Source organism: Hordeum vulgare, chromosome 1H (assembly GCF_904849725.1).
Source record: "Hordeum vulgare subsp. vulgare chromosome 1H, MorexV3_pseudomolecules_assembly, whole genome shotgun sequence".
In the NCBI taxonomy this organism is placed as follows: Eukaryota; Viridiplantae; Streptophyta; class Magnoliopsida; order Poales; family Poaceae; genus Hordeum; species Hordeum vulgare.
In genome coordinates this window covers 337,601,727-337,614,929 of record NC_058518.1, presented here as the reverse complement: position 1 = coordinate 337,614,929, position 13,203 = coordinate 337,601,727, and the positions used below count along the sequence as shown (strand labels likewise).

Below are 13,203 nucleotides of genomic sequence, written 5' to 3'. Positions count from 1 at the left end.
TTTGATAATAAAAATGCTAGGTTCAACTATAATTTGTTCATGGGGTGTAGGTGTTCTAATGTAGCCCCTACGTATCACAGTTGAAGCTTTAGGATGATCCTTTATCCTAACAGGGAAAGGTGGTTTCTCAATGTAAGCACTGGGAACAATAGGATCATTATAGGTAATGACTTTCTCTTCAACTGGATTGGGTTTAACTACATTGACTTCGAAGGGAGGATGATATTTAAACCACTTCTCTTCGGGGAGATCGATATGAGAACCAAATGATTCACACAATGAAGCTACTATCTCAGAGTCAAGTCCATACTTAGCGCTAAAATCACAAAAAGTATTTGTTTCAACAAAGGATTTAACGCAATCAAACTTGAAATTCATATCTGACTCCTTACCTTCATCAAGCTCCCAATCTTCAGAGTTGCGTTTAATTCTTTCCAATAAATTCCATTTGAAGTCAATATCTCTCTTCATAAAAGAACCGGTACAAGAAGTGTCAAGCATGGTGCGATCATCATGAGAAAGCCGAGCATATAAGTTTTGAATGATAATTTCTCTCGAGAGATCATGGTTGGGGCATGAATATAACATTGATTTAAGCCTCCCCCAAGCTTGAGCGATGCTTTCTCTATCACGAGGCCAAAAATTATAAATATAATTCCGATCACGATGTACTAGATGCATAGGATAAAACTTTTGATGAAATTCCAATTTCAACCAGTTGTAGTTCCATGATCCAGTATCATCACGTAGCCTATACCATGTCAATGCTTTATCCCTCAAAGATAAGGGAAAGACCTTCTTCTTGACCTCATACTCGGGCAAACCTGCAAGCTTAAATACACCACAAACTTCATCTACATACATTAGATGCAAGTCTAGATGTGATGTTCCATCTCCTATAAAAGGATTAGCCAGCAGTTTCTCAAGCATACCCGAAGGAAATTCATAGCAAATATTTTCAGTAGGTGCAGCAGGTTGAGGAGCAACTCCTTGTGCTTCCGTTTGAGGTGAATATACCCTGAACAAGCTCCTCAAAGGATTAGTTTCCATAGTAACAAGTGACAATAAATTTCAGCACACTATATAAATGTTTCCTTACCAAATTCCACTTACCAAAGGCGCTTCACTCCCCGGCAACGGCACCAGAAAACAGTCTTGATGACCCAGAAGTATAGGGTATCTATCGTAGTCCTTTCGATAAGTAAGAGTGTCGAACCCAACGAGGAGCAGAAGGATCTGACAAGTGGTTTTCAGCAAGTTAAGGTAATCTCTGCAAGCACTGAAATTATCGGTAACAAGTAGTTGTGTGATAAGATGATTCGTAGCAAGTAGCAAGTAACAAAAGTAACCACGGTTCAGCAAAGTGTCCCAATCCCTTTTTTAGCAAGGGACAAGCCTGGACAAACTCTTATAGGAGGTAAAGCGCTCCCGAGGACACATGGGAATTTCTGTCAAGCTAATTTTCATCATGTTCATATGATTCGCATTCGCTACTTTGATAGTTTGATATGTGGGTGGACCGGCGCTTGGGTACTGCCCTTACTTGGACAAGCATCCCACTTATGATTAACCCCTCTTACAAGCATCCACAACTACGAAAGAAAAATTAAGACAAAGTCTAACCATAGCATTAAACTAGTGGATCCAAATCAGCCCCTTACGAAGGAACGCATAAACTAGGGTTTAAGCTTGTGTCACTCTAGCAACCCATTATCTACTTATTAATTCCCAATGCCTTCCTCTAGGCCCAAATAATGGTGAAGTGTTATGTACTCGACGTTCACATAACACCACTAGAGGAAAACAACATACAACACATCAAAATATCGAACGAATACCAAATTCACATGACTACTCATAGCATGACTTATCCCATGTCCTCAAGAACAAAAAGTGACTACTCACAAAGCATAATAATATTCATGACCAGAGAGGTAATGAATAGCATGAAAGATCTGAACATATAATCTTCCACCGAGTAATCCAACTAGCATCAACTACAAAGAGTAATTAACACTACTAGCAACCTTACAAGTACCAATCGGAGTCGCGAGACGGAGATTGGTTACAAAAGATGAACTAGGGTTTGGAGATGAGATGGTGCTGATGAAGATGTTGATGGTGATGAGTCCCCTCCGATGAGAGGAGTGTTGGTGATGACGATGGCGACGATTTCCCCCTCCGGGAGGGAAGTTTCCTCGGCAGGACGACCCTGCCGGAGCTATAGATTGGTTCTGCTCAAGTTTCGCCTCGTGGCGGCGGCGATTCCTCCGAAAGCCTCCTCCTGATTTTTTCTGGAACGAAACCTTCCTTATAGAAAAAGAGGGGGGCCAGAGGGCCAGCAGGGAGCCCACAAGCCCCCTAGGCGCGGCCAGGGGGTTAGGTCGCGCCTAGCAGGCTTGTGGCCTCCTGCTGGCTCACCTCCGGTACTTCTTCGGCCCAGTATTTTATATAAATTCCAAAATAAATCCTCGTTGATTTTCACGACTTTTGGAGTTGCGCAGAATAGGTATCTCAAACTTGCTCCTTTTTCAGGGCAGAATTCCAGCTGCCGGCATTCTCCCTCTTCATGTAAACCTTGCAAAATAAGAGAGAAAAGGCATAAGTATTGTACCGTGAAGTGTAATAACAGCCCATAAAGCGATAAATATCAACATGAAAGCATGATTCAAAATGGACGTATCACAGGGCTCCGCCCGAGCTCCGCAGAAATTCGATCTAGAGGTAAAACTATGTGGTATAGGCTAGAGTTGCACGTGGCAAAGTTGTGTCTCAAATCAGCCCTAAACCACCAATATATATAGGAGTGAGGGGGAGAGCTAGCCTTGAGGCACAATGCCTCAAGGTGCGCCGGCCAAGGGAGGAGGAGGACTCCTCCTCCAATTCGGTTTGGGAAGGAGGAGTCCTCCTCTTCCTTCCCACCTCCCTCTTTCCCTTTTCTTTTTCTTTTCTTTTTGGTATTTTCTTATGTGGCGCCATGGGCCCCTTGGGCTGACTACACCTGCCCACTAAGAACTTGTGGCGCTACCCTAGTGCCTTGGGCTCACTCCCGGGTGGTGGGCCCTCCCGGTGAACTCCCGAAACCCATTCGTCACTCCCGATACACTCCCGCAATTGCCCGAAACTTTCTGGTGACCAAATGAAACCATCCTATATATCAATCTTTGTTTCCGGACCATTCCGGCAACCCTCATGACGTTCGTGATCTCCTCTGGGACTCCGAACAACATTCGGTAACCACACATATAACTTAACTATACTAAAACATCATCGAACTTTAAGTGTGCAGACCCTGTGGGTTCGAGAACTATGTAGACATGCCCCGAGGCACACCTCGGTCAATATGCAATAGCGGGACCTAGATGCACATATTGGATCCTACATATTCTCCAAAGATCTTATCGGTTGAATCTCAGTGTCAAGGATTCATATAATCCCGTATGCCATTCCCTTTGTCCTTCGGTATGTTACTTGCCCGAGATTTGATCGTCGGTATCCGCATACCTATTTCAATCTCGTTACCGGCAAGTCTCTTTAATCATTCCATAATACAAGATCCCATGACTTAAACTTAGTCACATTGCTTGCAAGGCTTGTGTGTGATGTTGTATTATCGAGTGGGCCCCGAGATACCTTTCCGTCACACGGAGTAACAAATCCTAGTCTTGATCCATAGTAACTCAACGGACACCTTTGGAGATACCTGTAGAGCACCTTTATAGTCACCCAGTTACGTTGCGATGTTTGATACACACAAGGTATTCCTCCGGCGACAGTGAGTTACATGATCTCATGGTCATAGGAATAAATACTTGACACGCAGAAAACAATAGCAACAAAATAACATAATCACATGCTACGTTTATAATTTGGGTCTTGTCCATCACATGACTCTCCTAATGATGTGATCCCGTTATCAAGTGACAACACTTTCCTATGGCCAGGAAACCTTGACCATCTTTGATCAACGAACTAGTCAACTAGAGGCTCACTAAGGAGAGTCTGTTGTCTATTCATCCACACATGTATTTGAGTTTCCAATCAATACAATTCTAGAATGGATAATAAACGATTATTATGAACAAGGAAATATAATAATAAATAATTTACTATTGCCTCTAGGGCATATTTCCAACAAAAAGATAGTAGCATTGTCCCTTCTCTCTTTTCTCTCATTTTTTTCTATTTTTTTCCTTTTTTTGGTGGCCATCTTTGGCCTCTTTTATTTTTTATGGGCTTCACTCGCCTCTTTTGTTTTTTGTAAAGTCTTGATGCTCATCCCAACTTTTGAGGGAATCATAGCTCTCCATCATCCTTTTCTCTCACATGGGACAATGATCTAGTAATGCAAATCATCACACTTTTATTTACTTACAACTCGAAAATTACAACTCAGTTCGTAGAGAAAAATACGACTCTATATGCATGCCTCCGGCGGTGTACCGGGATGCACAATGATCTTGCGTAGCAATGACACATCATGTTAGCTATCTTACGATCATGCAAGGCAATATGACAATGATGGTGCGTGTCATAAAAACGGAATGGTGAAAGTTGCATGGCAATATATCTCAAAATGGCTATAGAAATGCCATAATAGGTAGGTATGGTGGTTGTTTTGAGGAAAATATATGGTGGCCGTTTTTAGGAAGGTGGGTTTAATGCACCGACGAAATTTGCGCGGTACTAGAGAGGCTAGCAATGGTAGAAGGGTGAGAGTGTGTATAATCCATGGACTCAACATTAATCAAAAAGAACTCACATACTTATTGCAAAAGTTTATTAGTTATCGAAGCAAAGTATTAGACGCATGCTCCTAGGGGAAGGGTTGGTAGGAGTTAACCATCACGTGATCCCGGTTATCACACAAAGGTTGACAACCATTAAACAAATCATGCTCTGATTTCATTACATAACGGTTCACCATACGTGCATGCTACGGGAATCACAACCTTCAACAAAAGTATTTCTACCAATTCACAATTACTTACTAGCATGACTCTCATATTACCATCTTCATATCTCAAAACTATATGCAAGGAGTCAAACTTCTCATCATATTCAATGCACTTATTATGAAAGTTTTTATTATATCCCTCTTGGTTACCCATTAAATTAGGACTAAATTCGTAACCTAAACCAATTACCATGTTGTTTAGAGACTCTCAAAATAATATAAGTGAGGTACGAGAGCTCAATAATTTCTATAAAACAAAACACCGACGTGCTCTAAAAGATATAAGTGAAGCACTAGAGCAACATTGCCTAGCTCAAAAGATATAAGTGAACCACATAGAGTATTCTAATAAATTCACGATTCAGCGTGTCTCTCTCAAAAGATGTGTGCAGCAAGTATGATTGTGGCAAACTAAAAATAAATACTCATATCATACAAGACGCTCCAAGCAAAACACATATCATGTGGTGAATAAAAATATAGCCTCAAGTAAATTTATCGATGGATTGAAGACGAAAGAGGGGATGCCTTCCGGGGCATCCCCAAGCTTAGGCTCTTTGGTATCCTTGAATATGGCTTGGGGTGCATTGGGAATCCCCAAACATAGGCTCTTGCCACTCTTTATTCCGTAGTCCATCAAATCTTTACCCAAAACTTGAAAACTTCACAACACAAAACTCAACAGAAAACTCAAGAGATCCGTTAGTGTAAGAAAAATAAATGACCACTTTAGGTACTGTTTTGAACTCATTCTTTATTTATATTGATGTAATATTTACTGTATTCCAACTTCTCCATGGTTCAAACCCCTATACAACCCATAGATTCATCAAAATAAGCAAACAACACAAAGAAACAGAATCTGTCAAAACCAGAACAATGTGTAGCAATCTGATTACTTCGAATACTTCTGTAACTTCAAAAATTCAGAAAACTTAGGACGACCTAGGAAATTTGTATATCAATCTTCTGTAAAAACTTCAGATGAAAATCACGTTTCAGTGAATTTACAAAATTCCTGGTCCGAGGGCGAAATTTTCTGTATTTTTTTCCAGCAAAATCAAATTGCAAACACCGTAGACCATCCAAAAGGTCTTACTTGGCTCAAACACTAATGAAAACAATAGAACACAATTATTACACAAGTAATAATGTGTGCTGCACTCAAAAATAGAAGCAAAAACATAGAAAATAAATTGGGTTGCCTCCCAACAAGCGCTATTGTTTAATGCCCCTAGCTAGGCATAACGCAATAGATCTAGGTATTGCCATCTTTAGCATTCAACACCTCAATTGCACATTTGTAACCCTAGGAGATTCTTTGGTTTATCAATAATCATACTCCTAAGCAGGAAATCTAGAAACTCACATGTAGTAATAGATTCCCTAACGGTATCGACGCTAGGGTGAACACTTATCATCTTAAGATCTCCATCCCCCTTTTTAGAGGATTCTTCTTTATTTTTAGGAACATAAACAAACTTAGCAGTTTTAGGAGGAGGAGATTTTGGAGTAGTTTGAATAGAGGCAAAACCAGAACCCAAGTTGGTAATAATGTCCTCTAGCTTTCCAATTGTAGAAGAATTATGATCTATTTTTTGATTAACTATGGGTTCCTTTTCCTAAGGTTTTTCAAAGTAACTCATACCTTGGATCATATTGAGTAATATGATTATGGATATATTTTTCCAAGTTTTCGATTAGCTCTATGGTAGCGACTTTATTTTCAATAGTATGAAGCCTTCGCATCACATGTTCCAAAGTTAATATTGTTTCATTAACCATGAGTGGGGGTGAACCTACCAAATTTGTCATAGCATAAAAAAATCAAAGGTATGGCTGCCCAACAAGTTGCCTCCCACAATGGTATCCAAAACATATCTATTCCAAGGAGAGACACCCACATAAAAATTGCGAAGGAGAATGGTAGTAGATTGCTTACGAATAGATCTATTTTAAGCATTGCAAATTCTATACCAAGCATCTTTTAAGTTTTCTCCACCCCTTTGCTTAAAATTAAGAACTTCGTTATCGAGAATACTAGCGATAGTAGCAAGGCTAGCCATGAGTTTAAGCAATCTAACACCGAAGCAAATGAAAAGCAAACGGGAGAAGGGCAAATAAAAAGGCAAATCTTTTTGGTATTTTCTAAAAATCGTTCTAGAAGTGGGGGAGAGGAAAATGAGAGGCAAATAGGAAATAAAGTAAATGCAAGAGATGAGTTTGTGATGGGTACTTGGTAAGCTTGATCTTGCTATGTATCCTCCCCGGTAACGGCGCCAGAAATCCTTCTTGCTACTTCTTGAGCTTGCGTTGGTTTTCCCTTGAAGAGGAAAGGGTGAAGCAACAAAGTAGATAAGTATTTCCCTTAGTTTGTTGAGAACCAAGGTATCAATCCAGTAGGAGGAACAAGAAAGGCCCCAATCTTAGCACCTACATAAATAATCAAACACTTGCACCCAGCGCAACAAAGGGGTTGTCAATCCCTTCATGGTTATTTGCAAGGATGAGATCTGATAGAGATATAAATAAAAGATTGAAACAACTAAAAGTAAAACAAAAGTAAATAAATAGCAGCAATAAGTTTTTGGTATTTTTGGTGTATAGATCTGAAATTATAATATGGAAAATAGACCCGGGGGCCATAGGTTTCACTAGAGGCTTCTCTCATGAAGGAAAATTATACGGTGGGTGAACAAATTACTGTCGAGCAATTGATAGAAAAGTGAATAATCATGAAGATATCTAAGGCAATGATTATGCATATAGGCATTAAGTCTGTGTAAAGTAGACCGAAATGATTCTCGATCTACTATATTACTCCACACATCGACCGACACCTACCTACATCTAGAGTATTAAGTTCATGAAGAACAGAGTAACACATTAAGTAAGATGACATGATGTAGAGGGATAAACTCAAGCAATATGATGAAAACCCCATCTTATTATCCTCAATGGCAACAATGCAATACGTGCCTCGCTACCCCTACTTTGTCACTGGGTGAGGACACCGCAAGATTGAACCCCAAACTAAGCACTTCTCCCATTGCAAGAATGACCAATCTAGTTGGCCAAACCAAACCAATAATTGGAAGAGACTTGCAAAGATATGAAATCATGCATATAAGTATTCAGAGAAGATTCAAATAATATGCATAGATAATCTGAACATAAACTCACAATTCATCGGATCTTGACAAACACACCGCAAGAGAGTATTACATCGGATAGATCTCCATTAAGATCATGGAGAACATGGTATTGAAGAACAAAGAGAGAGAAGAAGCCATCTAGCTACTAGCTATGGACCCGTAGGTCTATGGTAAACTACTCACGCATCATCAGAGAGGCAACGGAGTTGATGTAGATGCCCTCCGTGATCGAATCCCCCTCCGACAGATTACCAGAAAAGGCTCCCTGATTGGATCTCTCGGAAACAGAGGCTCCCGGCGGTGGAAAAGTATTTTTTGGTCTCTCTTCGATAATGTGGGAATATTTGGGAATTTATAGGATGAATATTAGGGTTAGGAGACCCGCAGGGGACGCACAAGCCATGGGGCACGGCCTACCCCTGGCCGCGCCGTGCAGGCTTGTTGCGTCCCGGCAGGTTCCCTGCCCCCTTATCCAAGTGTGGCAGGTCTCTTTCGTTCGAGAAAAAATCATCCCAAAGATTTTATTCCGTTTGGACTCCGTTTAATATTCCTTATCTGCAAAACCCAAAAACAAGGAAAAAATAGAAACTGGCTCTAGGCTCTAGATTAATAGGTTAGTCACAAAAATAATATAAAACAATATATTAATGCATATAAAACATCCAAAACAGATAATATAATAGCATGGAACAATCAAAAATTATAGATACGTCGGAGACGTATCACCCTTCATGCACATAACTACTACATGCGGCAAAGAATGTGAGCTTTATATTAGTACGAGAAACACAAATGAAAAACACGAATAATTGATAAGTCAAACTTTTTGGCGTGCAATTCTCAATGGCATGCTCCCTGCCGAACTCTTCAATTAACCTATCATACCAAGGGCCATCATCATCCACCATCCTACCAAAAAATAACAAACATCAAATTTCATCATCTCTTTTGCAAATAATAAAATACCAACAATATGTCCATCTATATCATCATCCAACATATTAAAAAAATGCCAACAATATGTCCATCTATATCATCATCCAACATATTAAACAACGTGTCCATCTGTCAAAATCTACAAAACATCAACTACTAACATATTGAAGAAAATGTAAAGGCCAAAATAAAATCTGCCAATTTTGTTGAACATAATGAACTACACAAAAAATTATCATCTAACAACTACACAACTATATTGAACATATTGAACTACACAAAAAATTTATCATCTAACAACTACACAACTATATCATCTAACAACTACAAAACAGTCCCTATTCAAAAATGCTCTCAAAATAAGATGCTAAAACAAAAAATTAGAGGGATTGGAGGAGAATACCCGAAGGATGCTCGGGGGGCTTGGATCTACGGATTTTCGTGAAGGAGGGAGTAGATCAAGGGAGGGGGGTGTGAGGCGGAAGAGGTGGGGCAAGATAGAGCGAGATTCGTTCTGGTGGAGGGGGAGGAAGAAGATGGCCGGGTGGGGCAGGCCCGCAGGCTGTGTAAGTTACCCGGGGCAGACGCCAGGCTCCACGGCGTCTAGGTGTGGAGACCAGACACGAGGGTCCTCACGTCTGGCCCTTTGCCACACAAGCGAGTCAACGCAACGGACGATCGAGCGGGCCCGTACCACACGCCATGATCCCTGACGTCTTCTGTGCAATCGAGACGCCGGGAATGTTGACGTCACGTAAAGAGGTTAGATTGGAAAAAAAATTAAATGAGGTTAAATCTGAATTTTGTTAGCTATATAGGTTAAAACCCAAAAATTGTACTCTAGCTAGCGGCCCCTAAATGACATGACCTGCTATTTAAAACTTTTGTTGCAAAATAGCAAACCGGTCAAAATTATCTACTATAATTATTTTATTCATAAAAAATCAAGTTCGCTAAGTATTAGGATTTAAATGCATATTGTTATGCAAAAAGAACTCAACTTTTACGCGAAGGGCATTCAACTAGTTCCATGAAAAGCTTAAAACTAAATTGCTGAACTGGTGCACAACAATCCATTCCAGATAGTACTTTTTGTTTCCTTGCCTCCTTACCTGTCATTTGGCACACAAAGAAAAAAACAATCCTGTATGTGTCCACACGACAACCTTATAATCTCAATTTCATGTCTTACATCTAGACATGCGTCATTGTTCCCCCGAATTTCCGGTGTGTCTTACATGTAATGTAATGGACAAGAAACTGCCTGTGTCCCCTGTTCCTTTATGCATGTCACTGTCTGTTTTGTACTGCAAAACAGTTTCAATGGAAGTGTTAACGTTAACAAGAGATACATCAGAATTCCTGGAGCTCCCGTGACATGTGGATGTCGAGGCGCCAACCACCACCTCCATCACAAAATTGCATCCATTCCCAACAAATGTTGCGAAAACATACGGTCCAATCATTCTTCCTCTCAACCCGTTCACAGCCTCATTATCTCCTACCTGTTATCCCCACTGTCGCCTCACAGGGACAGATTAGCAACAAACTTCCTTTTGATGGATTAACCAAATCATTTTGATTTACTTTACACCAGAAGTTTTTCAAATCGTGATCCAATCATTGTGTTGTCTATATAAGTGTGGCTATTTCACACCGTTTCTTCGTGTTTGAGATACATGAAAACCTGATAATACTATCAGTAGTAGTAGGCTAGTAGCACCAGTTGCCTAGTTGTGTACTCCGTATTTGATTGCACCATGGAGCACACAAGAAATGGTGATTTGAAGGTCAGTTATGAGCAGGAGCTATTCGGGCGGCGCCGGAACGGCACCTTACCCGCGTACCCGAACCTCACCAGGGAGGCCATCGCCACCGGCCCGGCTAGGGGGCCAGTGCCGCCGAAGAGCACGCCGAGCCGGCGGCGCACTTACGCTGACGGCGAGCTCGATGTGTTCTCGGCTGAGCGTTACTTCAAGGGTGCAATGGACGGTGAGAGCAAGGAGGGCTCCGCCACGCCCGTGGAAACTGTGGCCGCAGGGACGAGGGCAGCTGTGCCGGTGAGCAAGCCGGCGTCGACGTGCGCGTCGGTGGCGAGCGCCGGCTCCGCGGCCACTGCCAACAGCCAGACCGTGCTCCTTCGGGAAGCGCGCAGCCACCCGGGATACAGCAGCAAGAAGTGCTGCCTGCAGGTCGGTGCGCTCCTGCGTCCGTGCTCCGGGAAGCGGGCCGTGCGCGTCAACGGCGGTGCGGCGACGGAGACGACCGAATCGAGCAAGCTGGCGGCGAGCAGGATCGAGTGGTACCGAGACCTGAGGATGCAGAAGGCTGGCCTCGGGCTAGCCGGCGACGGCGACCGTGGCGTGGTCGCTGGCCTCCCGCCAAATTTGAATCTCGGCGCGTCACAAGTGGCAGCAGTAGGGAGTCGGGAGAAGGCGGGCGAGTACTCGAGCGCGAGCTTCAGGAAAGGAAGCTTTACTCTTCAGGCTCCGGTCAAGGTCAGCTGCGGTGGAGGTGGCGACGACGATGACGACGATGGCGGGAGCGACTCGAGCTCGGACCTGTTCGAGATCAAGAGCCTCATGATCGGCGACTGCCCGTACGAGCCAAGCGAGGCGAGCATCCAGTGGAGCGTGGTGACCGCGAGCGCCGTGGACATGTCCGCCGCGTCGGAGGGCGGTGGCGCCCGCGGGAGGCCCCCGGTGGCCGTGAGGCAGAACCGGGACCGGCCAGTTGGGCTACTGACGGGGTGTGTGAGCCGGAGGGCGGTAGATGTGTCGCCTATGGCTGCGGTGCGCAGGTTACCCGATCCGCCGGGGCTCCGGCGCATCGATGGGTGACACAAGGCGCACAATGCAATTGTGCAAACCCCGTAGTTTTCTGCTGATGTGTCTATGAAGTCCATCTTGTTCGTTACTTCCTCACTGTTACCAATGCCGAAGTTAATAAAGCGTACATATAGGTTGCTAAAATACGAGAAAGTGCATTATGTTCGTCTATGTATGCCCACGTATTTTTAAAGGCCACCACCGCGGATCAACCGGGATAACATGCAAACGTAAGCCTCCTCACCAACCGTTAGATTGTCCTCAAAAATTTTGTGGACTATTTCCTATCCATATTCATATCAAAATTCAACTTCATTTGCCTAGTAAATTTTCATAGCAAAAGAGCCCATGCGTTGCAATGGGAGAAAGAAATACCACACGACACACGCTCTTAATTTATAAAAAATGTCTATAATTTGAGAATTTATAGTTACGATACAAATAAAGATGGTCTTATCCTACAAAAATGCAGTTCAAAATTTCACAGGTCTTCTAATTTAACACGGCTTGCATGTAGATTTAATACTTACAAAGAATCAGTCAAGTGACCTTCAGTTTCATCTCTAATCCTGATTTTGTTGACGTGTTCATCCCCAACCCGGATGAGTACCGGTATGAAAGAAAGACGAATAATGACTTATTTATTAAGATTGCACCCTACATAGTATTTTTATTAAATGTTTAACAGATAAAATAATATCATATTTAAATTCTACATATTTTTCTAATCAAATTCCATGTATAATATGTTAAATTTGGAGTTACGGTTTAAAAGATATGAGTATTTAAAAAAATATTTAATATATACTACGAGTTTAATGTCATAAACAGTAAGGGCTTTTTTGTAAAATCACCTCGGTGGGTTGTCCGACGGAAGCGATAGCCTCTTTATTATTAGGTAAAGATTTCCTATCCATATTCATATCAAAATTCAACTTCATTTGCCTAGTAAATTTTCCTTAGCTAATATACAAAGTTTCTGTCCAGAAAGGAACTTTGTGAAGGAGGTACTATCTAGGATGATCCAAATGTTTTGAAATTTCGGCATGACCTTAATATGCTCAAAAGATAGACCTCCCCCAAATTTGAGCATTTTTTCTTCATCCATGTGAGCCCAGCATCAAATCTTACTTTCTGGTTAGATTTGTAGTTTGTAAAGCAACTATATTTTGTATTGCTTCATTATTGCTGAACAATTACCACGACATGCTCCTACCTATATAACCCCTCTATGACAAATTAAGTATCATTTCTTTGAGCCAATATTTCTTTAGAATTTTGCTTATTTTCAGTCCAGAGAGATGCATTGTGGAGGAAGTGCCATTTT

The 13,203-nt window shown here is 41.8% G+C and overlaps 1 protein-coding gene across 1 annotated transcript; it reads left to right on the top strand.

Annotated features, from left to right (window-relative positions):
* The first annotated feature begins 10,386 nt into the window (after nucleotides 1-10,386).
* Nucleotides 10,387-12,020, top strand: LOC123410519 (protein PHYTOCHROME KINASE SUBSTRATE 1-like). The gene has a single exon (XM_045103470.1). It carries the CDS (start codon nucleotides 10,809-10,811, stop codon nucleotides 11,886-11,888), a length of 1,080 nt encoding a protein of 359 aa, XP_044959405.1. The 5' UTR covers nucleotides 10,387-10,808; the 3' UTR covers nucleotides 11,889-12,020.
* The last annotated feature ends 1,183 nt before the right edge of the window (nucleotides 12,021-13,203 follow it).